The sequence below is a fragment of the Lagenorhynchus albirostris genome, chromosome 6 (assembly GCF_949774975.1).
Source record: "Lagenorhynchus albirostris chromosome 6, mLagAlb1.1, whole genome shotgun sequence".
Taxonomy (NCBI): Eukaryota; Metazoa; Chordata; class Mammalia; order Artiodactyla; family Delphinidae; genus Lagenorhynchus; species Lagenorhynchus albirostris.
Window position 1 is genome coordinate 48,650,020 of NC_083100.1, and position 27,305 is coordinate 48,677,324.

Consider the following 27,305-nt stretch of genomic DNA (forward strand, 5'->3'; position numbering starts at 1 on the left):
CATATATAGTAGTGTGTATATGTCAATCCCAATCTCCTAATTTATCCTCCCCCTTACCCCCTTAGTAACCATATATTTGTTTTCTACATCTGTGACTCCATTTCTGTTTTGTAAGTAAGTTCATTTGTATCATTTTTTTTTAGATTCCACATAGAAGTGATATCATATGATATTTGTCTTTCTCTGTCTGACTTACTTCACTCAGTATGGCAATCTCTAGGTCCATCCATGTAGCTGCAAGTGGCCTACCAAAATTTACCTAATCTGGCCCTAAGCATCTTTTCCAAATTCATCTCCTATAGATTTCCTTAGCTTACACTTTTGCCAGTCACATATCTTCCTTTTTTCTTGAAAGAATCCAAACACAATCCTGCCCCAGTTTATTTTGGTTAGTATTCCCACAGATATCTCTATTACCTGTTCACTCAATTTAAATTTCTGCTTAACTGTCACCTCCTCAGAGAGGCCTTTACTCATTTTCTTATCTAAAATAACAGCTATTTCTCATTTAACTTCTTTTTATTTTTCTTCCAAGATGTAAATATCTAAACTTAATTATTGAGTTTTGAGTCTGTTTACTGATTCACCAAAATTAAGTTCTGTGAAAGAAAAATCTTTTTTTTTCACTATTGATATTCACCTAGATTAGTTCCTCATGTGTATGTATACTTACAATCTGATCCATTTATGATTAAATCATTGCATAGTTCCTTTTTTCCCCCTGCCAGTTACTTTTATAATTTCAGGAAATGCATATAATCAATATAATTACAATAAATTTATTAGATACATGCATTGTATTTAGAGCAATAAATTAAATGAAATCCTATATAAATTATATTTCCTTCTCTCTTCTTCCCCAATGACAGTCTTAATATTATTGTTCTTACATGAAAGAAAAAGAAAAGACAATTCCCTTAACAGTTGTCACAATGTAAAATTATTATAAAAGCTCCATTTCAAAAAGAAGTTTCCTGAATTACAGCACAGCTTTCACTACACTGGAGCTTTGTGATATGTTACTGATCTGAGACACATTGCACATACCATGAGTGAGGAGCATTTTAAAAACTCACAGTAAATTTTTTCTTCAATTACTTGAAAAGCCTATAATGTGGGTGTTAATGTCACTGTTGTACTCAAAGTTATAATTTTCAAAACTGGGAAATAGTCAAAAGAGTGTACAGTATTTTTAGTTAAGTGCTGGCCATTATCTAGGAAACCTTCCAGGAATAATCTGATATATCTACAAGGGTGGTCATCTATGTTTTTGTTTCCATTGATAAGGCTATTTTAGAGCTCAGGAAATTAAGCTGTAGAAAATGGAGAGTAATGTCAATTATTATTGTCCACTGAAATGAAAATATTTTATCCAGTAGAGATACAATTGATTTTTGTCCTTTAAAAAATATAACCCAAAATATTACATTTTATTGTCCTACAGGGTATAAACCAGTTTAGATGTATTAAAATATTAATATCAGCATTCCTGACTAACTATATAGCATTCAACTATATAGAAAAACTATATAGTTTTTCTTTAAGTTATCCTTTGAACCAATCTTAGTTTCTTATTGCTTTCTTAATTAATTAGCTGAATAAAATGTTTAAACATATCATGTTATATTTTATGATGGTCATGATTTTACTTTTTGAGGGAAAGAAGGTAACAGATATCCATATCTATATACACATATACATGCATATGTTAATTTATGTATGACACTTCCAAAATAAAATTTTTGTAATTTTGTTTGCTATATTTCTTTGTCTTAACTCTCTAAAATCATTGTGACCAAAAATAAGCTAAATAAATACAGTGTGGTATTTTCTTTAAAATATTTTGTCCTGACTTTTTGACAAACTGCCATATTTTTTTCTTTATCTTTCCCCTTATGTGAATCACACTTGCATTGCAACACTAATAATAAGGCTTCTTACAGATTCAAAGGCAAAAGAGCTTCTGTAGCCCACAGAAATATTTGGGGTGAAAATAAAATTGGGGTTAATATGTAGCATATCTTCTTTTATCAGACACGTCACTTAAGCTTTTAGCACACATCTTTGTTGATGTAAGACAACGGTGACATATTTTTATATTAAAAAACACACTGATCTGCTGAGAAAAGCAGTTCTTCATATTGTGTAGAGGATTTTGTTAACAGATTTTGTGACATGAATCATGCTTCCCTGGTTGGAAAACATCGTGCTGATGATTTGAACTTTACCTTTGGTTGCCTTGGGGAATATCAATAAGAGGTGTCAAATGTTTCCCCATTAGTATCCCTGTTTATCCTACGAAGATAAGCAAGTTGTCTCTGACTGAGTACATAGGCAGAATCTTCCAAATTGCTACAAATACACTGAGGTAAATTTTGAACAGGAGTAAAGTTGAGGGGGTATTGTACCATACCACATCAAAGTTTCCTAAAGAGTAAAATCTGTATGAAGAAAATAATTTTTGGATTAATATATTTATTTTTACAGATTTTTGAATTAAATGTATTTTATATACATTATACTGCATATTGGGTACAACGTACTTAGTTAGGCATGAAACTGAATATGAAGCAATATTAAATAATAGTGACAATGGTTTGCCCATCAAAACAAAAAAACAAAACATACATAAAGATATATGTATTTGTGTGTGTGCACCTTTAGTATATATTGATATATATCTGTACTTAAATGTAAAAATATATATGCATATCAGAATACATATACTTTAATACACAGTACCATTAATATAAAGATACAAATGATGTAGAATACAAAATTGTATCTATCTAAAAATATGCATACACATGAAGAAAGTTAGGAAAAAATCATTTTGTTACTAGGATAAACAAATGTGGGAATTTTTTCCATATCTCAAAATGTTTATATATGTATATATGGTATTGATCTCTTTTTGTAAGGCAGCTATTAGAACCTGTCAGAAGCTCTGGACCCCATGATTCTGACACAGTGCTGTTAAACTTTAAAGCAACACAGCACACATTAAAGTTAACCTCTTGAAAATTTGTTTACCTCATTTTGGATATAGGTAATTCTGAACTTATGCTCAGAATACACATCAACCAACAGAAAAGCAGAGAATCAACAAACAGAAAAGTTGAACAAAAGAATTGAAAGAGCAGGTTGTTGTAGTGGGGCTAGGAGCATAGCAGACCATATCTTAAAAATGGGTTCTGCATAAGAAATTATGCGACTGCTATTCAACAATTGGGCAGGAGATGGAGATGAGAGGTAGGATATAGGGGGGAGGTTGGGGAGAAATCCATGAATAGTTTTATTTGAAATTCTGCTTTACTTAGAGCAAATTTCAGCATTACTTTTATGTACTAATTATCATAATGTAATGTTAAATAATGGTATCTGGATATATTCCAAGGTACATTCTATGCAGAACTATATTTACATAGCATCAACTATTTTTAAATTGTCCTTAGACAATCTTTTACATCCTAGGAAAAAGATTTTGAATACTACTGATTACACTCAGAGAAACCAAGGCAAAGCCATAGTGACACACGTAGCACAGAACAAGGAGGTGTTAAAAAAAATCATTCTCTCCCACTAGGGACAGAATATCATCATTAGGGAAAAGTGCTATTTTCAAGTAGATTAGATAATATTGAAATTAGAAGGAGGAATATTGGAAAATACAAAGTGTTAAAACACCCAATGATTAGCTTCGTGTGTTTTAGAAGGAAAAGATCTACTTAAATGCTTAGGATAAAATGGCGAGAAAATGCCTAGAACCCTGTTTTATGGAATATGAAAAGAGAGACTACTATTTGCAAGTCATAGTCATTTGAAAGTTGCTAGCATTCTGAGATACAATCACGGAAAATCTATATTATTTTAAGCCTGTTTCTTGCCTTTCTTAGAATAAACATTTCTATCAGTGTCACTGTAAGGTTTACATAACAATATTGTGATAATCGTGCATGACATCTCAGAAGTTGTCTGTCCACAGCATAATGATCACAGTAACACAATAGAATTTCAGCATATGAAGAACTGATGATACCAGGTTACACAATAACTTGTGTTAGCAAATGTTATGACTTCTCCAAAGTCCATATTTTAAAAAAAAAGTGTCATAATTTTGGCAACTTGAAAAAGCAGAGATGATCCAAATATGCATTAAAAGGAAGAGGCATTTATTTCAAAAAAGGAAATATTTCTTAGAGGTGAGGTTGCAAACATCACCACGGTCTGCTATCAGAAGGTGTGAGCATAATAAAGAAACCAATCTTACAAAAATTCAGTGAATTAAATATTGTCAGAATTCTTCTTTGTCAAAGCTGCTCATGGAGATTTAATTACTTACAGGGATACCAACCACAAATAAACAAGACAGCAAATATTTATATTCCTGGATAAGAGCAGAATGCAGAGGAATTGAAATATATATATAATAATCATATATATATACAAATATATATGTATATATATATACATTTTTTGCCTCTCTCATCTTATTCGCTGTTTTGAGTTATCCACAAGACATTATTGTCTATTTGTGCAACTATAGAAATAATTTGTTCTTATACAAATTATCCAGATTATTGAAATTGACTTATGTTTAAGGTACTAGCTAGTGACTTCTAAATGTAATAGTCCATTTTATTCTTTTTTTAACATCTTTATTGGAGTATAAGTGCATTACAATGTTGTGCTGGTTTCTGCTGTATAAAAAAGTGAATCAACTATATATATATATATATATATATATATATATATATATATATACCCATATCCCCTCCCTCTTGCATCTCCCTCCCACCCTCCCTATCCCACCCCTCTAGGTGGTCACAAAGCACCCAGCTGATCTCCCTGTGCTATGCAGCTGCTTCCCACTAGCTATCTATTTTACATTTGGTAGTGTATATATGTCAATGCCACTCTCCCACTTCGTCCCAGCTTACCCTTTCCCCTCCCAGTGTCCTCAAGTCCATTCTCTATATCTGCGTCTTTACTCCTGTCCTACCCCTAGGTTCTTCTGAACCTTTTTTCTTTTTTTTTTTTAGATTCCATATATATGTATTAGCATATGGTATTTGTTTTTCTCTTTCTGACTTACTTCACTCTGTATGATAGACTCTAGGTCCATTCACTGCATGACAAATAACTCAATTTCGTTTCTTTTTATGGCTCAGTAATATTCCATTGTATATATGTGCCACAGCTTCTTTAACCATTCATCTGTCAGTGGACACTTACACTGCTTCCAAGTCCTGGCTATTGTAAATAGTGCTGCAATGAATATTGTGGTACATGACTCTTTTTGAATTATGGTTTTCTCAGGGAATATGCCAAGTAGTGGCACTGCTGGGTCATATGGTAGTTCTATTTTTAGTTTTTTAAGGAACCTACATACTGTTCTCCACAGTGGCTGTTATCAATTTACATTCCCACCAACAGTACAAGAGGGTTCCCTTTACTCCACACCCCCTCTAGCATTTATTGTTTGTAGATTTTTTGATGATGACCATTCTGACCAGTTTGAGGTGATACCACATTGTAGCTTTGGTTTGCATTTCTCTAATGATTAGTGATGTTGAGCATCCTTTCATGTGTTTGTTGGCAATCTGTATATCTTCTTTGTCTATTTAGGTCTTCTGCCCATTTTTGGATTGGGCTTGTTTTTTTGATATTGCACTGCATGAGCTGCTTGTATATTTTGGAGATTAATCCTTTGTCAGTTGCTGAGGTCTCTGAGACTGTCCTCAATTCTTTTCTTTTTTCTTAATTCTGCTCTGCAGTAGTTATTTCCACTATTTTATCTTTCAGGTCATTTATCCATTCTTCTGCCTCAGTTATTCTGCTATTGGTCCCTTCTAGAGAGTTTTTAATTTCATTTATTGGGTTCATGATTGTTTGTTTTCTCTTTAGTTCTTCTAGGTCCTTGTTAAACATTTCTTGTATTTTCTGCATTCTACTTCCAAGATTTTGGGTCATCTTTACTATAATTATTCTGATTTCTCTTTCAGGTAGACTGCCTATTTCCTCTACATTTGTTAGGTCTGGTGGGTTTTTACCTTGCTCCTTCCACTGCTGTGTGTTTCTTTGTCTTCTCATTTTGCTTAACTTACTGTGTTTAGGGTCTCCTTTTCACAGGCTGCCGATTTTTGGTGTCTGCCCCCAGTGGGTAAGGTTGGTTCAGTGGGCTGTGTAGGCCTCCTGGTGCAGGGTACTGGTGCCTGTGTTCTGGTGTGTGAGGCTGGATGCTGTCTTTCTGGTGGGCCTGACCACGTCCACTGGTGTGTTTTGGGGTGTCTATGAACTAATTATGATTTTAGGCAGAGTCTTTGCTAATCAGTGAGGTTGTGTCCCTGTGTTTCTAGTTGTTTGGCATGGGGTGTCCAGCACTGGAGCTTGCTGGTCATTAAATGGAGCTGTGTCTTAGCATTTAGATGGAGATCTCTGGGAGAGTTCTCACTGATTGATATTACATATGGCCGGGAGGTCTCTGGTGGTCCAATGTCTTGAACTCGGCTCTCCCACCTCAGAGGCTCAGGCCTCACACCTGGCTGGAGCACCAGGACCCTGTCAGCCACATGGCCATGTACGTGGGGAGTTTCTTGCCCTTTGGGAAATCTTCTGTAAGCATTCAGTAGGTGTTCTGTAAGAGTTGCTCCACATGTAGATGTGTTTTTGATGTATTTGTGGGTAAGAAGGTGATCTCCACGTCTTACTCCTCTGCCATCTTGAAGGTCCTCCTACTCTAAAATATACATAAATACAAAAGCTTTCTCTCATATTAGGTGCATTTCTCTACTGTATCTTACTTTTTAAATTCTTTTTTGGCATAATTATATATAGATAACATGTAATAAAACCCTTTGCTTAAAGTTGTAGTATTTTTCACTTCCCCTGAACATTAATTGACTCAATAGACAGCCATCAACCTAACAGATGTTGGAAGGTGGGAGGGAAGGAGACTTCAACTCCACTGGGGAAAGCTTAAGAGAATGACATGAGTTCAGATACTAGAAATGAATATTTTATCCAGTCTGGCTCAGACTCAAGAATGGACAAAACCTTCAGTTTAATTTTATTCAAATCATGGTTTGAATATGAAATGTTAAAGCAGTACAGTTCATTGAAGATGAAGACATACATATGTGTGTGCTTCTCTTAGAACCATCATTTGGGGCAGTGGGGATGCTCTATAGGAGGAAATTTTTAAGTTTTCCCCTTGTTCTGATCCTCCAAATGGTTAAAAAAAACACACACACACACACAACAAAACAGTACAGTTAGATGAATACACAGCCCAGGAAAAATCCCAGGAAAGATGTTTGAAATGGACTGAATCATTAATTGCTTTACCTGTCTCTCATATTTTCTTATTAACCTTTAAATATTATTTTGCAGATGAAAATTTACACCCAAATATCAAGTGATTTCTTTCTCAAGTATCACTTTACTGAACAGAAGCTTAAGTGATTAGGAAATGTTCAAATTTGAGAATAAAGCTGCTCCACTTCTATAGCACTACAAGTCCCTGCAGGACAGCACATTCCAACAATCTGGCCTGACAGTGACTTCCTCTGGAGCAGAACAAAACAGCATGCCATAAAGCACAGAATCTTGACTTGCTGGGTTAAGGTCACTTCAGTGCCTTTTGGGAGATATTTCAGCCACACTGAAACTGTTAAGGTAAAAAACAAAATGTTTGAGGGGCAGCAACAATAAGGCAATCATTCCCTTTTCTATCTTTTCATAGTATCAGCGTGACAAATCTCTTACAGTGAAAATAACTCTGAATTGCCCATAGGCTACCAGGTGAGAAGACAGACACGGTGTGGCTTTGGTTCAGGGCAGATGTACAGGTAAAAGGGTTTACAGGAAAATCTTTTCTTTTTCCTGATAGTGAGCTTCCCACTTAAAAAAAAAAAAATCTCAATGACTAGAATTCAGAATGACAACTTCACTGGAAAATATTCTAATACTCTTTTTACATGAGAATCACTTAGAAAATGTGGAATTGAGAATGAAGTATGTATGACTATTTATGACGAACACATAAGCTTTAACCTGTGTTATATTGATGATATAGAATCCTTAAAATTTAGACCCAGATAGGCCAATGAAGTCATCGGTCTAAACTCTCTGTATATAGATGCGGAAATAGAGCTCTGGGAAGGCGAAGATAAAAAGCTTTGCCCTTAAAAGAAGTTTGTGATAGAGCCTGCCTGGTCTCTTGACTCCTAAGTGCATTTGCTACACAATGAAATGTATGTTTACATAGTTTCCTCAAGCAAAAAATGTATATAGGTATGTGATTTTTTTTAGACTTTTTAAAAAGTTCCCTTTGACATTTCTAAGTTTGGGTAAATATATAACTTAAATGAAGGATCAGGCTTACTATGCCATTTCCTTTAAACTTTCATCTTTCTAAAATGTAGCGAAAAATGTTGCTGTTTTTCAATAAACATATCTATTGCAACCATGTTATTTATTACTTAAATAAGGACTCTATTAATAATTAAACCAGGATGATGGATATAAAGTGAGACTGTCGTAGATATTGGGATGTATAGTTATCCTTAAAATACTGTATTTTCTGTTATGAAAAACTAATTCTGTTTTTAAAATAATAAATTAACTATTATTTTTTATGTTTATGTAGGTTAAAATAATGATTTGCATTTAAACTGTCACTTATCTGCATCTAATTAGATTTTATGCATGTTAATAAAATCCTGTGCTTCTCTGGGCTTTTGAATAAAGAATTCTATAAAAACATAAATATGATAAAAAATTGTGCACTTCTTATATTAATATTGAGGGCTCATCTGGTCAAATGATAATGAGAGAAAGAGCAATGGAAATGTATCTCTATCTTTTTTATCTTTTCCTGGAAAACTTTATTTTCCCATATTCGTTGAAGTTTAACAAGCAAGATGATCCTGATAAACAGGGGAGATGTGCTTTCTTAAAAAAATGGTGAAATATTTGAATGGCACATGTAAAAGCTAACAATAACTTCAATTATAATTCTCCATTTAATATTGAATTACTACTTCATTGCAATTAAGACAGCTTCTATAACTATGACGGAATAGTTTGAGACTTTGAGAACATATTTGTTTGACTATGATATTTCTTTGTTTAATGATTCAGTCCATAGTATTTTATATGTACAATTGTATGAAGCATTATATTAAACTGAATAACCCTGACCCCATTCTCCAGTTTAAGAATTAGAACATATTTCATATACTCATGTGATCCTTTGGTATCACATCACCCTACTTCACTCCTTGAAGTAACCACCATCTTCAGTTTCATATTCACCATTTTCCATTTCCCAAAGAGGGATAGATCACATGTTTATAAACTTAAAAACAACAGCATTAAGTTTTTTTTCTGGACAAAATAAAAAGTGTGCAGTCTTTCACAACTTTTTGTTCAATCAATATTACATTTCTAAGATTCTTTCATGTTATATTTACCTAAAGTTAGTTTATTTGAACTACAGAATAATTTTGCATTGTGTGAATACATCACAATTTATTTTCAAATTTTGTTGTTCATAGCTATTATTATTAAGAGGCTTTTGTTTTGTTTCAATATGTTAATATATAAATTTGTAAGATTGTTTTCCTGAGTTGCCAGATCAATTCATACTTTCACAAATGATGTGTAAGATTTTCCATTGATACACATCATTATCACCTGAGATCATCAAATTTTATTTTTTCCAATTTGGTGGGTACAAAATTATTGCTCATTTTTGACCAATTTGTAATATATTTATGGGTATTTAGTGTTTCTTCTTTGTAAATTTCCACCATATTTTGGTCCAGTTTTCTACTGGGTTGTTTTTCTTTTTCTCATGAATTCATATTTTTAATAAGATCCGAACACAAAGTCTTTCTTGGTATATATATTACAAATATATTTTCCCAATTTCTGGCTTGTGGTTTTACTTTCTTTACTGAAAATTTCTTGTGATAAAATATTATTTTTGATGTAGTTAAACTTACCAATCTTTTCTACAATGCTTTGTGCTTTCAATGCCTTATTTAACATATACTTGTGTATTACTCTGAAGTCATAAAAATATTTCCCACAATACTGTTCTAAATTTTTACAAGTTTTTATTTTAAACTCTTTAATTCATCTGACATTGATATTGCTTGATTGTTCATTTATTGTGTGAAGAAGGAGTCAATCTCTTTTTTAAAAAAATATAGATAACTAATCATCACATACTATTGTCTGGAAAGTATATCTTTTTACCACTGAGGTGTTTTCTGCCTCTGTTATTTAACAAATTTCCAAACATAAGTGGATTTTTACGTCACAGCTCTAGATTCTGTTCCATTAATCAATCTGTCCAAGTCTGGGACAATAGAGCTGTATATAATAGTTTTGGCATCCAGCAGGACAAATCTTCCGACTTTTAGTTGTCTTTTTAGAATTGTATTCATTCTTACATATAAATTGTGCAATCAGTTTGTAAAGTTAAATATTAAAAAATATTGAGATTTTGATTAGAGTTTTTGATCTTTGATTATGATCCCTGATTTTGTTAATCACATTCAATGGAAAATCTAAATCAAGGTTGCTTTTTTTTCAAGAGTAATTTGTATATGTTTCAGTCAAGAACTAGGGGCAATATTCATTTTAATCCAGAAGTCTTAGTCAAAGTTTACCAACTGCTGACCATGGTTCATTTCCAAACTACAAAGCTCGTAGTGTGATTTACTCTTCATTCAGTTCCACATTTTGTAGTTTATTATTATTGCATGCCCAGGTTTTAGCCAGTAGCTTCCCACTCCTCAGCACTTCCTCACCCCATGGTCTTTAGAGATATCATCCTTCCTAGAAACTCAGCAATTCAATTAAAAATTTGTATTGTAGAGGATCTATTTGTTTTATAGCACAAGGGTCCTTTGGAGCATCTTGTGTGCTACCCTACTGAAAGTGAAACCTCTGAGGTAGTTCTAAAAGTGCTATTTGCTTTTAATAATTTTCTCACATAAAAAAACACTCACAATACAAATCCAAAATACATTGATGTTAAAAAGATATGAAACACTTTGAAGAATACACATAATATATGCTATTTAAATTGTTGCTATATTATAATCAGTAACACTACTTTAGAAAGGAAAAATACTCATGAATGTGGAAGCATTCAAGATACTCGTCCAACTTAGTCACTTCATCCTCATAAATAATATTCTCCTCACAATTAGTTTCATCTAAGTATAAATCTATAAATAAATAATTTTATTCTTTTGAAACTCTTACCTACCTCGAAGCTGCGGTTTATTACAAAACCTCAAAAGGAATTTGACTCTGGCCTTTTTACATTTATTTATATAGGAAGCATTGATTTGGTGTGTAAACTGTGAAAAATGCTGCATTAGATGTTGTGAGGGATGAAGACATAAAGGAAACAATCCTTGTTATTAAAAGGTTACAATCCAAAGGCTTTCAAGTTTTAAGGTAAAAAGAAAATATTGCAAAAATGAAGTCTAAATTGTGAACTACTGTGATCACCTCCATACACCTGAGCCTCCTCCTCTTTTTAACTCTCTGTTAGCAAGTCTTAGTAATAAAAGTGCAAGAGAGATTCTGAAGTTATCCAAGGAGCATGTGGATGAGAGAAACAGATTTTTCTTTGAAGCTTAGAGTTCAAATGCAACACATACTCTGCCATACACAAATTTGCAAAGATACATGAGGCAGGCAAAACAGCTCATAGGTCAAGATTATCTGTCTACATTTCAGACTCTGTTAGCCTTTTTGAAGTAAAAATAGATACTTTGGGGAAGCCTACATAAAGGAAGTCTCAGAGGCAAGCTGTCAGTGTCCCAAACATTTTAGGAGAAAAATTTTAGTACGTAGTATAATAAAAACTAATTAAATACTGAACTTTTACTATTTTTTTACACTTTGCAAAGTGTGTTCATGTGCATTCTCTCATTTATTCCTCCTAAGAATTAGTAATAGAATTACATGAGCCTTTGCTCATTTTACCCAAGGCAAGTATTGGCAGGACTAGGGTTCATTCCACCAGTAACCACCCCCCCTTTTGCCCTGTATCAGGTGGTCCTTAGAATCATATCTCTGGAGGTAAAGAATGTATGAGATGAGTGGTCTCTTTGTTTTTTTCTAATTCCATGCAAGAAGTGTCCTAATCACAAGTAGGTTTTCTTACCTGAAAGTTAAGTTGTATGGACTTTGAGTATAAATATTTCTCATGTAGGCGTTTTCTATAGGAGACCAAAAACGTTGCTTTGCTACTGAGATAGGTTAGTATTTTACTAAGAGTTTATTTTTGTTTTGCTTTTTAGGGCACAAGTAAAAAGTATTAAGCTAGGGTTTGGTTTTATGTTTCCTGTTAAGTTTATTTATTAATATCAAGCTGAAATATCTCTCAGAATCCAAGGAAAGGATCTGCATATCAGTTAATGGAAATACTGCTTATTTTTCTGAAAGCCATTCAAAATCAAAATTCCTATTTCCATACTGTTTCCTTCAATTGTCACATGGCCACATAGACCTCATTTTCTGTGTGCTTATTTTGTCCTCTATTTAAGCAAACCAGTTTTCTCAACTTTTCAATGCATTTAGCCACAGCAGAGGATTACATATGTAAAGTGTTAGGTTCAGACATAATCAGAGAGTAGACAGGCTTTTTTTGTTTTTGTTTTGTTTTTTTAACATCTTTATGGAGTAAAATTGCTTTACAATGTTGTGTTAGCTTCTGCTTTAAAACAAAGTGAATCAGCTATACATATACATATATCCCCATATATCCTCGCTCTTGCATCTCCCTCCCACCCTCCCTATCCCACCACTCTAGGTGGTCACAAAGCACCCAGCTGATCTCCCTGTGCTATGTAGCTGCTTCCCACCAGTTATTAATTTTACATTTGGTAGTGTATGTATGTCCATGCCACTCTCTCACTTTGTCCCAGCTTACCCTTCCCCCTCCCGGTGTACTCAAGTCCATTTTCAACATCTGCGTCTTTATTCCTATTGTGCCCTTAGGCTCTTCAGAAGCATTTTTCTTTTTTTTTCTTAGATTCCATATATATGTGTTAGCATACGGTATTTGTTTTTCACTTTCTGACTTACTTCACTCTGTATGACAGACTCTAGGTCCACCCACCTCACTACAAATAACTCAATTTCATTTTTTTTATGGCTGAGTAATATTCCATTGTATATATATGTGCCACATCTTCTTTATCCATTCATCTGTTGATGGACACTTAGGTTGCTTCCATGTCCTGGCGATTGTAAATAGGGCTGCAATGAACATTGTGGTACATGTCTCTTTTTGAATTATGGTTTTCTCAGGGTATATGCCCAGTAGTGGGATTGCTGGATCATATGGTAGTTCTATTTTTAGTTTTTTAAGGAACCTACATACGATTCTCCATAGTGGCTGTATCAATTTACATTCCCACCAACAGTACAAGAGGGTTCCCTTTTCCCCACACCCTATCTAGCATTTACTGTTTGTAGATTTTTTGATGATGGCCATTCTGACCAGTTTGAGGTGATACCGCATTGTAGTTTTGATTTGCATTTCTCTGATGATTAGTGATGTTGGACATCCTTTCATGTGTTTGTTGGCAATCTGTATATCTTCTTTGTCTATTTAGGTCTTCTGCCCATTTTTGGATTGGGTTTTTTGTTTTTTTTGATATTGCACTACATGAGCTGCTTGTATATTTTGGAAATTAATCCTTTGCCAGTTGCTTCATTTGCAAATATTTTCTCCCATTCTGAGGGTTGTCTTTTCATCTTGTTTAAGTTTTCCTTTGCTGTGTAAAAGCTTTTAAGTTTCATTCAGTCCCATTTGTTTATTTTTCTTCTTATTTCCATTTCTCTAGGAGGTGGGTCAAAAAGGATCTTGCTATGATTTATGTCATAGAATGGTCTGCCTATGTTTTCCTCTAAGAGTGTCTGGCCTTACATTTAGATCTTTAATACATTTTAAGTTTATTTTTGTGTATGGTGCTAGGGAGTATTCTAATTTCATTCTTTTACGTGTAGCTGTCCACTTTTCCCAGCATGACTTATTGAAGTGGCTGTCTTTTCTCCATTGTATATATTTGCCTCCTTTAACAAAAATAAGGTGACCATATGTGCATGAGTTAATCTCTGGGCTTTCTATCCTGTTCCATTTATCTATATTTCTGTTTTTTGTCAGTACCATACTGTCTTGACTACTGTAGCTTTGTAGTATAGTCTGAAGTCACGGAACCTGATTCCTCCAGCTCCATATTTCTTTCTCAAGATTCCTTTGGCTATATGGGGTCTTTTGTGTTTCCATACAAATTGTGAAATTTTTTGTTCTAGTTCTGTGAAAAATGCCGTTGGTAGTTTGATAGGGATTGCATTGAATCTGTAGATTGCTTTGGGTAATATAGTCATTTTCACAATGTTGATTCTTCCAATCCAAAAACATGGTATATCTCTCCATCTCTTTTTATCATCTTTAATTTCTTTCATCAGTGTGTTATAGTTTTCTGCATACAGGTCTTTTGTCTCCTTAGGTAGGTTTATTCCTAGGTATTTTATTGTTATTGTTGCAATGGTAAATGGGAGAGTTTCTTAATTTCACTTTCAGATTTTTCATCATTAGTGTACAGGAATGCAAGAGATTTTTGTGCATTAATTTTGTATCCTGCTACGTTACCAAATTCATTGATTAGCTTTAGTAGTTTTCTGGTAGCATCTTTAGGATTCTCTATGTATAGTATCATGTCATCTACAAACAGTGACAGCTTTACTTCTTCTTTTCCAATTTGGATTCCTTTTATTTCTTTTACTTCTCTGGTTGCCGAGGCTAAAACTCCCAAAACTATGTTGAATAATAGTGGTGAGAATGGACAACCTTGTCTTGTTCCTGATCTTAGAGGAAATGGTTTCAGTTTTTCATCATTGAGAACGATATTGGGTGTGGGTTTGTCATATGTGGCCTTTATTATGTTGAGGTAAGTTCCCTCTATGCCTACTTTCTGAAGGTTTTTATCATAAATGGGTGTTGAATTTTGTCAAAAGCTTTTCCCACATCTATTGAGATGATCATATGGTTTTTCTCCTTCAATTTGTTAATATGGTTTATCATATTGATTGATTTGCGTATATTGAAGAAACCTTGCATTCTTGGGATAAACCCCACTTGATCATGGTGTATGATTCTTTTAAAGTACTGTCGGATTCTGTTTGCTAGTATCTTGTTGAGAATTTTTGCATCTATGTTCATCAATGCTATTGGCCTCATCAATGCTATTAGTTTTCTTTCTTTGTGACACTGTTACCTGGTTTTGGTATCAAGGTGATGGTGGCGTCGCAGAATGAGTTTGGGAGTGTTCTTCCCTCTGCTATATTTTGGAAGAGTTTGAGAAGGATAGGTGTTAGCTCTTCTCTAAATGTTTGATAGAGTTCACCTGTGAATCCTTCTGGTCCAAGGCTTTTGTTTGTTGGAAGATTTTTAATCACAGTCTCAATTTCAGTGCTTGTGATTTGTGTCTTTATATTTTCTGTTTCTTCCTGGTTCTGTCTCGGAACGTTGTGCTTTTCTAAGAATTTGTCCATTTCTTTAAGGTTGTCCATTTTATTGGCATATAGTTGCTTGTAGTAATCTCTCATGATCCTTTGTATTTCTGCAGTGTCAGTTGTTACTTCTCCATTTTCATTTCTAATTCTATTGATTTGAGTCTTCTCCCTTTTTTTCTTGATTAGACTGGCTAATGGTTAATCAATTTTGTTTATCTTCCTAAAGAACCAGCTTTTAGTTTTATTGATCTTTGCTCTTGTTTCCTTCATTTCTTTTTCGTTTATTTCTGATCTGATCTTTATGATTTCTTTCCTTCTGCTAACTTTGGGGTTTTCTTGTTCTTCTTTCTCTAATTGCTTTAGGTGTAAGGTTAGGTTGTTTATTTGAGATGCTTCTTGTTTCTTGAGGTAGGATTGTATTGCTATAAACTTCCATCCTAGAACTGCTTTTCCTGCATCCCATAGGATTTGGGTTGTCATGTTTTCATTGTATTTGTTTCTACGTATGTTTTGATTTCTTCTTTGATTCCTTCACTGATCTCTTCGTTATTAAGTAGTGTATTATTTAGCCTTCATGTATCTGCATTTTTTACAGATTTTTTCCTGTAATTGATATCTAGTCTCATAGAGTTGTGGTCAGAAAAGATACTTGATACAACTTTAATTTTCTTAAATTTACCAAGGCTTGATGTATGACCCAAGATATGATCTATCCTGGAGAATGTTCCATGAGCACTTGAGAAGAAAGTGTATTCTGTTGTTTTTGGGTGAAATGTCCTATAAATATCAATTAAGTCCTTCTTGTTTAATGTGTCATTTCAAACATGTATTTCCTTATTTATTTTCTTTTTGGATGATCTGTCCATTGGTAAAAGTGGGGTGTTAAAGTCTCCTACTATTGTTGGGTTACTGTCAATTTCTTCTTTTATGGATGTTAGAATTTGCCTTATGTATTGAGGTGCTCCTATGTTGGGTGCATAAATATTTGCAATTGTTATAGCTTCTTCTTGGATTGATCACTTGATCATTATGTAGTGTCCTTCTTTGTCTCTTTTAATAGTCTTTATTTTAAATTCTATTTTGTCTGATATGTAAATTGCTCCTCCAGCTGTATTTTGATTTCTATTTGCATGGAATATCTTTTTCCATCCCTTCACTTTCAGTTCATATGTGTCCCTAGATCTGAAGTGGGTCTCTTGCAGACAGCATATATATGGGTCTTGTTTTTCTATCCATTCAGCTACTCTATGTCTTTTGGTTGGAGCACTTAACCCGTTTACATTTAAGGTAATTATCGATAGGTATGTTCCTACTACCATTTTCTTGATCATTTTGGGTTTGTTATTGTAGGTCTTTTCCCTCTTTTGTGTTTCTTGCCTGGAGAAGTTCCTTTAGCACTTTTTGTAAAGCTGGTTTGGTGGTGCTGTATTCTTTTAGCTGTTGTTTCTCTGTAATGGTTTTAATTTCTCCGTCAAATCTGAATGAGATCCTTGCTGGGTACAGTAATCTTGGTTGTAGGTTCTTCCCTTTCATCACTTTAAATATGTCCTGCCACTCCCTTCTGGCTTGCAGAGTTTCTGCTGAAAGATCAGCTGTTAGCCTTATGGAGATTCCCTTGTATGTTATTTGTTGTTTTTCCCTTACTGCTTTTAATATTTTTTCTTTGTATTTAACTTTTGATAGTTTGATTAATATGTGTCTTGGCGTGTTTCTCCTTGGATTTATCCTGTATGGGGTTCTCTGTTCTTCTGGGACTTGACTATTTCCTTTCTTATATTAGGGAAGTTTTCAACTATAATCTCTTCAAATATTTTCTCAGTCTCTTTCTTTTCCTCTTCTTCTTCTGGCACCCCTATAATTCAAATGTTTGTGTGTTTAATGATGTTCCAGGGGTCTCTGAGACTGTCCTCAATTCTTTTCATTCTTTTTTCTTTACTCTGCTCTGAGATAGTTATTTCTACTATTTTATCTTTCAGGTCACTTATCCCTTCTTCTGCCTCAGTTATTCTGCCATTGATTCCTTCTAGAGAATTTAAAATTTCATTTATTGTGTTGTTCATGATTGTTTGTTTGCTGTTTAGTTCTTCTAGGTCCTTGTCAAATACTTCATATATTTTCTCCATTCTAGTTCCAAAATTTTGGATCATCTTAACTATGATTACTCTGAATTCCTTTTTCAGGTAGACTGCCTATTTCCTCTTCATTTGTTTTGTCTGGTGGGTTTTTGTCTTGCTCCTTCATCTGCTGTGTGTTTCTCTGTCTTCTCATTTTGCTTAACTTACTGTGTTTGGGGTCTTCCTTTCGCAGGCTGCCGGTTCATAGTTCCTGTTGTTTTTGGTGTCTGCCCCCAGTGGGTAAGGTTGGTTCAGTGGGTTGTGTAGCCCTCCTGGTGCAGGGGACTGGTGCCTGTGTTCTATTGGATGAGGCTGGATCTTGTCTTTCTGGTGGGAAGGACCGCGTCCAGTGGTGTGTTTTGGGGTGTCTGTGACCTTATGATTTTAGGCAGCCTCTCTGCTAATGGGGGAGCTGTGCTCCTGTCTTCATAGTTGTTTGGCATAGGGTGCCCAGCACTGTAGCTTGCTGTTCGTTGAGTGGAGCTGGGTCTTAGCGTTGAGATGGAGATCTCTGGGAGAGCTTTCACTGTTTGATATTATGTGGTGCTGGGAGGTCTCTGGTAGTCCAATGTCCTGAACTCAGCTCTCCCACCTCAGAGGCACAGGCCTGACACTCGGCTGGAGCACCAAGAACCTGTCAGCCACACAGCTCAGAAGAAAAGGGAGAAAAAAACAAAGAAATAAAGAAAGGAAGAATGAAAGGAAGGAAGGAAGGAAGGAAGAAAGAAAGAAAGGAAGGAAGGAAGGAAGAAAAAAAGAAAGAAAGAAAGAAAGAAAAAGATAAAATAAAGTTATTAAAATAAAAAATAAAAATAATTATTAAAATAAAAAAATAAAAAGTCATTGACAAAAGAGAAAAAAAAAGGAAGAAGGAAAGAAAGAAGAAAGCTACCAAACCAAAAAACAAATCCACCAGTGATAGCAAGCATTAAAAACAATACTAAAAATAAAGAAAGAAAAGGGACAGTCAGAACCCTAGGACAAATGGTAAAAGCAAAGCTATACAGACAAAATCACACAAAGAAGCATACACATACACACTCGCAAAAAGAGAAAAAGGAAAGTATATATATATATATTTTTTTAAAAAGGAAGAGAGCAACCAAATCAATAAACAAATCTACCAATGATAATAAACTCTAAATACTAAACTGAGATAAACATAAAACCAGAAACAAATTAGGAACAGAAAACAAACCCCAAATCTACAGTTGCTCCCAACGTCCACCACCTCAATTTTGGGATGATTCATTGTATATTCGGGTATTCCACAGATGCAGGGTACATAAAGTTGATTGCGGAGATTTAATCCGCTGCTCCTGAGGCTGCTTGGAGAAATTTCCCTTTCTCTTCTTTGTTCGCACAGCTCCTGGGGTTGAGCTATGGATCTGGCCCTGCCTCTGCATATAAGTCGCCTAAGGGCGTCTGTTCTTCGCTCAGACAGGACGTGGTTAAAATAGCAGCTGCTCACTCAGGCTGGGCGGAGGGAGGGGTACGGAATGTGGGGCAAGCCTGTGGTGGCAGAGGCCGATGTGACATTGCACCAGCCTGAGGAGTGCTGTGTGTTCTCCCGGGGAAGCCCTCTCTGGATCACGGGACCCTGGCAATGGTGGGCTGCACAGGCTCCTGGCTGGGTAGGTGTGGATAGTGAGCTGCGCTTGCACACAGGTTTCTTGGTGGCTGCAGCAGCAGCCTTAGCGTTTCATGCCTGTCTCTGGTGTCCGCGCTGATAGCCATGGCTCGCGTCCGTCTCTGGAGCTCGTTTAGGCGTTGCTCTGAATCCCCTCTCCTCGTGCACCCTGAAACAATGGCTTCTTGCCTCTTAGGCAGTTCCAGACTTTTTCCTGGACTCCCTCCCGGCTAGCTGTGGTGCACCAGCCCTCTTCAGGCTGTGTTCACGCAGCCAACCCCAGTCCTCTCTCTGGGATCTGACCTCCGAAGCCGGAGCCTCAGCTCCCAGCCCCCACCCACCCAGGCGGGTGAGCAGACAAGCCTCTCAGGTTGGTGAGTGGTGGTCGGCACCAATCCTCTGTGCGGGAATCTCTCTGCTTTGCCGTCTGCACCCCTGTTGCTGAGATCTCCGTGGATCCGAAGCTTCCCCCCCGCCCCCCATCTCCACCAGTGAAGGGGCTTCCTAGTGTGTGGAAAATTTACCCCTTCACAGCTCCCTCCCAGAGGTGTAGGTCTCGTCCCTATTCTTTTGTTTCTGTTTTTTCTTCTTTCTTTTGCCCTACCCAGGTACGTGGGGAGTTTCTTGCCTTTTGGGAAGTCTGAGGTCTTCTGCTAGTGTTCAGTAGGTGTTCTGTAGGAGTTGTTCCACATGCAGATGTATTTCTGATGTATTTGTTGGGGGGAAGGTGATCTCCACGTCTTACTCCTCTGCCATCTTGAAGGTCTTGTGTGATAGGTTTTTTTTGGTTTGTGTTTTGTTTGTTTACCTTGGTTCCAGTTCTTAGGAGAAAAATATCTGAATTGCCCACCTCCAAATTTTGTTCCCCTCTACTTAATTCGAAGTGGCCAAGGTTTGGGAATCCTGTGGTAAAAACAGAGCTAACTGTCATTGGGATAAAGTGTCTGTTCAGAAAAGGGAGTGCATTCTTTAGGAAGACAGTCTCAAACATGTGCCACAATCCTATGGAGAGGGAATACAATGATCATATAGATTTTAAGTACTTTCAGCTACTGTAACATAGTCTAATGTTAAATTAATCAGTTAAGACTCTGCTATTTACTAGAATTCATGGCCATTTAGATAGTCTGTCTCCAGAGCCTGCTGCCCCTGAGTAGTATCAAGTGACCAGACCTTCAAAAGAACAAACCAAATTTATCCTGAATTCCCTTAGCTTATCTGTGTACAGTATATAGTATCTTAACTTCATTTAGAATATGGAAATGGAAAGGTCTTCTGATAATCTAAGTGAATTTGATCCTCCAGACAACCTATGGTTGAACAAAGCATTCTTTGGCAAAGGACATTAAGATGTAGCTAGTAAGATATTCTTAAAATACACGTATACATACACACACATTTCCAAATACCTAGTTTACACCATGAAACATACATATGTTTGTTTCTAGTTGCTAATAGGAAATGTTTATTCATGAGTGAAGCCAAAAAGAAATTATAAATGCATTTTAATACCTTGCTGATAAAATAACACTCCATCTTTGCACTCTTGTAAGGAATACAGGAAGATATTAGGAAAAATCAGAGGAACAACTTTCTTAGAGTTACCACATCGGTAACAGCATTCCAGAATCTTTTTATAAAGCACATGAAAGTTACCATAGAATGAAATCAATACTATTTCCTGATGGATTTAATGTTCAAATCAAGCAATGATATACTTATATGAATGTGTTTTTATGTAAGAAAAGAAATGATATTTCCATCAAAACCTTTTCATTAACTGGTGTGCCTGTGGGTCTACTACCAGCAAAAGAAACGCAAGGGCAGATCATTAAATTTAGTCAGCATTAATCAGTGACATATGTAAGCAGAGGGTAATGTTCTCCCTGCAACAGCCTCCCCAAGCACAGTTTTGTTGGTATGACAGAATGGAAAAACTGACAACAAAAGAAAATACATGTCATTTGTCCATAAGTAATTAATGTAATCATTTCCCCCTACTCTTTCATACTTATGGTAATGGAAAGTTAGTGTACGTTCATGGGTAAAAAATGTACCTTTAATTAATACCAAAGTGACATTTGGATGATTTTTGTAAGTGATGGCTAAAAAGGAAAGTATTTATAAGTTGACAATAACTAAGCATACTGAATCATGTCAAGTAAGCTAAACAATGTATGCAGTTGCATTGATATAAGTACAGCATATGAGAAAAACAGAATCTATATTATTAATGTCACTTCTGATGTCACTATTTTAAACTAATCTTTACATACAGTGTTGAAAAAAATCAATTTTGGATTTTCAATCAATAGGGAAATGAAATAGTATTAAAATAAACTAAATCATATACATATTTATTTAACCAGTAACCCTAGATTGGTTTTACCATACCAAAACTTGCTTCTCATACGTTTATGGTAGTTTAAATGGGAAATGCCTTCTATAAAGAACTATGAATAAAATCATTTATATGTGGTCAATATCTTTAGTTGATTAACATATTTTGAAATTAATAAATTTGAAATATAGAGGATCACCACCTGAAGAATGTAATTTTCAAATTACTGTCTGTTACTAAAAGGCAACTGAATGGTATTTCTTTATATTGGTTATTTACTTCTGACTTTACTTTTGGTGCTTTTTAAAAAATGTCTTTCATTGTAAGTCATCAAATTATCACCCCAGATTGACATCTTTAAAAACTGCACAGCAAAGAAAAAGTATTATATTCATACAGTCTACACAATTCAAATTATTACAAAAGTTCAGAAATATTAGAGGTTTTTTGATACCTCTTTCTTACCTGCTTGTGGGCATGGTCATATGAATTAATGTGATTGTCAAACTCCTGATGCTTATAGTACTGCTTGTCACAGAGTTCACAGTAAAAATTGGCCTTCAGATCTTCCAGAGCTTTTGCTATGCTGTTCTCCTTCTCAGCATAATCCTGAAAAATAAAATTTCAAGGAAGGAAGCAATTAGTTTTCCTCTGAGTTTCCTTTCTTCTGACAGTTGACAACTTTAGTATAGTAATTAAAATTAAAAATAATATAACCGAGAAAGAGAAAAATAAAGCAAATAGCAGCAAACCAAATTAGGAGAAATTATCAGTTAAAGAAAATTAAAGATTAACAGAAGAAGTCAAAATAAATGATGAAAGAATAGTAGAAATATGGAGAGGAAAAACAAATCACAGAAAGAAATAGAAGCCCTTGCTTAAACAAGTTCCTGTGCTATGTTAGCACAGAAAAAAATATGAAACTCATATAGCTGTTGATTCAACTGTCGATTTCTGGCAATGACTTAGCTAACATAAAATTTTAAAATCCTGAACAACATCTAAAATATGTCCTTTATGAAGAGGTCCATATTGGTATGTAAATATTCAAGATTGGTTTTTTTGTTTGCTTGTTTGCAACTTATTCATCCCAAGTAGCTTTCATTTGACTAATGTTTTCATCTTGACCCATATCAATTTTGGTTGAACTTTTAAAAATTCTCTAGTATTTGGAAAATGAGATTCTTTTCTGCAAGTTATTTACCTAAACTGAAAAGACTTAAACTGTATAACAGATGGCTTTCATCATGCTGATAGTAAATAAAGATGACTATACAATCAAACTCCTGAAAATATGAAAAATGCAGTGATTATCATTAGCTTTCATTTACAAAGCGTAAAATAGCAAAATGTTTGTAGGTCTTAGGTTTTCTTAAATCTAAATTTACTTGCTATTTCATGCTTCCTTAAATGTTGATGTTGCCAGACATGAATAAATATTACATGTTGAAACACTGTCCAAGTCTTTCACTGAAGTGCTGATATAAAGAAAACCTAAACTTCGATCCCTACCTTAGAATACATTATGTTTCTAATTTACATATTGTCTCATGCTCAACTTCTTTAAAATTCAAAATAACTACATATTCAGGCCTCTTATGTGCTACCATAAGACACTCACTTGTTCAAGCACAAGGATTTGGAGATGAAACGGCACAGTCTTCTCTATGTCAATGACAATCGTCCTCTCACTAAATATACAGGCTAGAAAGAACTCATAGTTTGAATGTTTAAATTGCTTCTACAAAATTTGAAAGTGGTTTACTAATTGTAATTTAATAAATGGTTAATACTTTCCTTACTTTATTGTGCTATATATTTGTGTACACATCATATAATGTACACCATCATTCATATGTATAACTTGTAGTATACCTTGTAGTAATGCATTTGCCATAGTCTGTACATACATGGCCCTCTTTCTCACTTTAAAGACAGTGATTCGTCATTATCTTTGATTAATTTTATCAACTGCACAGCAAGAGGTGATAAATTGCAAAATCGTTCAAATTGTTCATATATGAGTTGTCAATTTGAAAAATTTACCATTTCTCAGCAGATTTGTGAAATACTCCCCATTATTCTTTTTGATTGCATCCAATATGTTTAAAAAAAGTTAGTTTAAAAAGATGAAAAAGAGTCTCATAGATCTAAACTGCTTACTGAAATTTTACAAAATCTTCAAAATAATACTTTGTGGATTATCCAATTTAAATGAAACAATAATTAAGTACTATGATTTCATGGCTAAAGCGTACAAAGCAGAGATAAAATTCTAATCAATGTGAGTTTATTATAATGGCAATAGTCTTTGGTTCAAAGCAGAATTAGCTTTCAAAACAATATTTCAGAATAGTAATTTCTTTGCAAACTAGTTGATTCTTCCCATTACTTATAATTACAGTTAAGCTACTTCCTCTCTCTAAATTTTTGGTTATTTCTTATTTTGGTGTAAGGGGTTTTTTTGGGGTTTATTTTGTCTTCCTAAGATTGATATTCATCCAGAGAAGCAATAATTGTTTCTTAATTTTTCATTCCACAAAAGTGGGAAAATTTTGAGGAAAGCAAACTGAGATTCTTAGGTAAATTGCATTCTTCAAAAGCATTAGCCTTAGCCTAGATTTGAAAGAGAAAAACAAATCTAAAAATAATAGCTGACATTTATTCAGTGCTTGTTTAGGGTCAGTCACCGATTAAGAGTTTGTATGTATTAACTCATTCAATCATGATTAAAATAATAGAGATGTGTATTCTAGACATTTCCTCATTTTACAGGTGAGAGTCCTAAATCACAGGAAAGTTCAATATCTAGCTCAAGGATATATAATGAATAAATGTGCAGCTCATACTTGAACCCAAATAATCTGATCCATAGCACTCCATTATGTTTAAATTTTTAAGCAGAAAACAAAGTAGAGAGTACAGTATAATAACCCCCACATACCCATCACTCAGCTTCAACAATTATCACCTTAGGGTCAACTTTCTTTCATTTTATCCTCTCCTACCTCATATCCTTTCCCCTGCCTCAGATAATTTTTAAAGACATTCCTAAATTCATACAATGTTTTCTGTACATCTTTCAGTATGTATCTCTAAAATAGAAGAACTTTTAAAAAATATCATCATGAAATCAGTATCAGACCTAAACAAACAAAGTCCCACAATCATTCCTTACTATCATCAAATATCCAGTCAGTGTGTTCAAATAACTCTAATTTTCTAATATTTTAAAATAGTTTGTTCAAATAAGGCCCATATGTTACCGTCATCTCATATGATTCTTAGTCTCTTTTGTGCTATAGGTCTTCCCTCTCTTTGTTTTAATCCTCATTGTATTTTAGTTTTCTGACTTTTTTTGATTATACCTCACATTCTGAAAAATGTTCAGAACTATAGAAACATTACAAGAAGATGACAATAAACTCTTATAAAGCCTTCACTTTAATGAAATCATTGTTAATATTTTGGCATGTGTTTGCCCTCTTGCTTTATCTCTGTATCTTCCTCTAAGATATTAAAAGAAACATGGCATAGTTGAAGTTAAGGTTGCAAATAATTTCACAGTAAGAATCATTTTTAGGCTAGAACTTTCAACTTGATATAAACTGCAGGAAGAAGTAAGGGCTGTGTTCTAGAAAACATTAGTAGAAGAGAAGAACTGGTTATTGAATGTGTCATAAGGAAAAGAGTCATATGTACCGTCATTGATTATACACTTAAAAAAATGTTTGTAAACTGGAGGATCCTGGAAGATGAGGAAAGGGTAGCTGTTGTGTGTGTGAAGGGGGAGAAGGGGCTTAGGAACCAAGGCTTTCAATGCCAAGAAAAACATTTTTTAAGTCTGTATGTAGACAAAATTAGCCCTCGCTAGGCTGACATGCCCAGTGTCCCCTGGTCCCTCTCCTTCTCCACTGTGGATGGTGTTGAAAGAAGCATGGACTGGTATTGTAAAGCACAATATACACATATTCAACACAGCCATCCCCCTGCAGAAGGTAAGAAATACATTGGAATAAGATGAAAGAGGAACACAGCTGCTCATATATCCTCCTCAACCTCAAATTTTCCCCCCCAGAAGGCAAACGCATTCTGTTCAATTATGTACACACTTCCGAATGCTCCACTGAGTATGATGGCAGAGAGTGAAGAAGGGGTGAACTTCTTGTAGCTGGTCAAGTCATCCAAACCCATCACATTTTACATATATCTAAAAGCAGTAAAGTTTGAATCCTTATTTTCAGGAAAGCAGTATGTAATTCCAAAGTTATAAAGTCAAGAACCTTTTAATATGCAACCTTAGCAACTGTGCAGTGCAATAATTTTTGCAGAACAGCAAATTGAAAAGGAGTTAATGGTTTATCCACAGTCACAGGGCCATTCCATCTACCCTATATTTAAAATGAATAGGGCTTCCCTGGTGGTGCAGTGGTTGAGAGTCCGCCTGCCGATGCAGGGGACACGGGTTCATGCCCCGGTCCGGGAAGATCCCACATGCCGCGGAACGGCTGGGCCCGTGAGCCATGGCCTCTGAGCCTGCGCATCCGGAGCCTGTGCTCCGCAACGGGAGAGGCCACAGCAGTGAGAAGCCCGCATACCGAAAAAAACAAAAAACAAAACAAACAAAAAAAACAAAATGAATAGTATCGAAGTAGAACTTTGAAGGGAGAAAACTTTCTTTTCCAAAATGATGCATTTCATGTTGGCATCAGCATAACATATCGCGTCAAATGATGGTCAGCCTCTCTTAAAAGTCAGCCATAACTCGGTGCCATTAAGTAACCTTCCCTGAGGACTGTGAGCTCCAGGAGGGCAGCAATTCACACCTGCTTTGCTGACTGTGATATGTCCAGAGCTTTTAACAGAGCTCAGCACTGCCAGACACTTGACAAATAATAATAAATAAAGAATATTAGCACTGCCCTTTTTTTGCTTTGCATGTGTATGAAAAACAAATATAACAGAAACCAGCAGCACTAGAGATACACTATTATTAAAGTAGCTGAGCTCATGTTTGGGCTTGTGGTACCCAGTCATTTAGGGGACATCTTTAGAGCTAATACCAAATTACATATAAATGATCATTGCTAAATAGTAGTTGTAATCATATATTACACCCAATATTTCTGCTAGAAATACTCTATTTAAAGTAGCTAAAATTGCAAAGATATAAATAGATTGGGCACTGTTAGTATATAATTATTTTCAATGCTAAAAAATATTTGTATGTAATTAACACTTAAAATACTTTGGAAAATCTCTCTTCTCCTTCTGCCTCTGTCTCTGACTCTCCTATTGCTCCATCAAGAACAAAAGCATCCTTGTGATTTATATGCAGGATAAATTTCATTATAGTTTCTCTAAAGAGAGAAAGCGAAAAAGAAAAGTCTTTGTTAAAATTTGATTGTAATGAAAAGATTAATCAAGGAAGAGATCACAAAACTGTTCTCTTCTAAGAGGATATCGAGATAGAAGACATTTCAACTGGAAATCCATAGTCTACACATTCTATAAAATACTGCACATCTTCTGGGCTGTATCTCTTGTTCCAGTTATTACCGAAGTGACAGGTTCTGAGACATTCTCCAGCAGCCTCATGTGGTACCACTTGACTGCAGTTTACCCCAGGCTGTGTTGAGGCATCTTTCCCTTACCATCAAGGGGC

General features: G+C 34.9%; 1 protein-coding gene across 1 annotated transcript in view; it reads right to left on the reverse strand.

Moving 5' to 3' along the window:
* The window catches only part of ZNF804A (zinc finger protein 804A), a 320,673-nt gene that overhangs the window by 42,534 nt on the left and 250,834 nt on the right, over positions 1-27,305 (reverse strand). Inside the window, exon 2 of the mRNA XM_060151395.1 lies at positions 22,106-22,249. Within this exon, the coding sequence (XP_060007378.1) occupies positions 22,106-22,249 (144 nt within the window). The remainder of the gene's footprint in view (positions 1-22,105; positions 22,250-27,305) is intronic.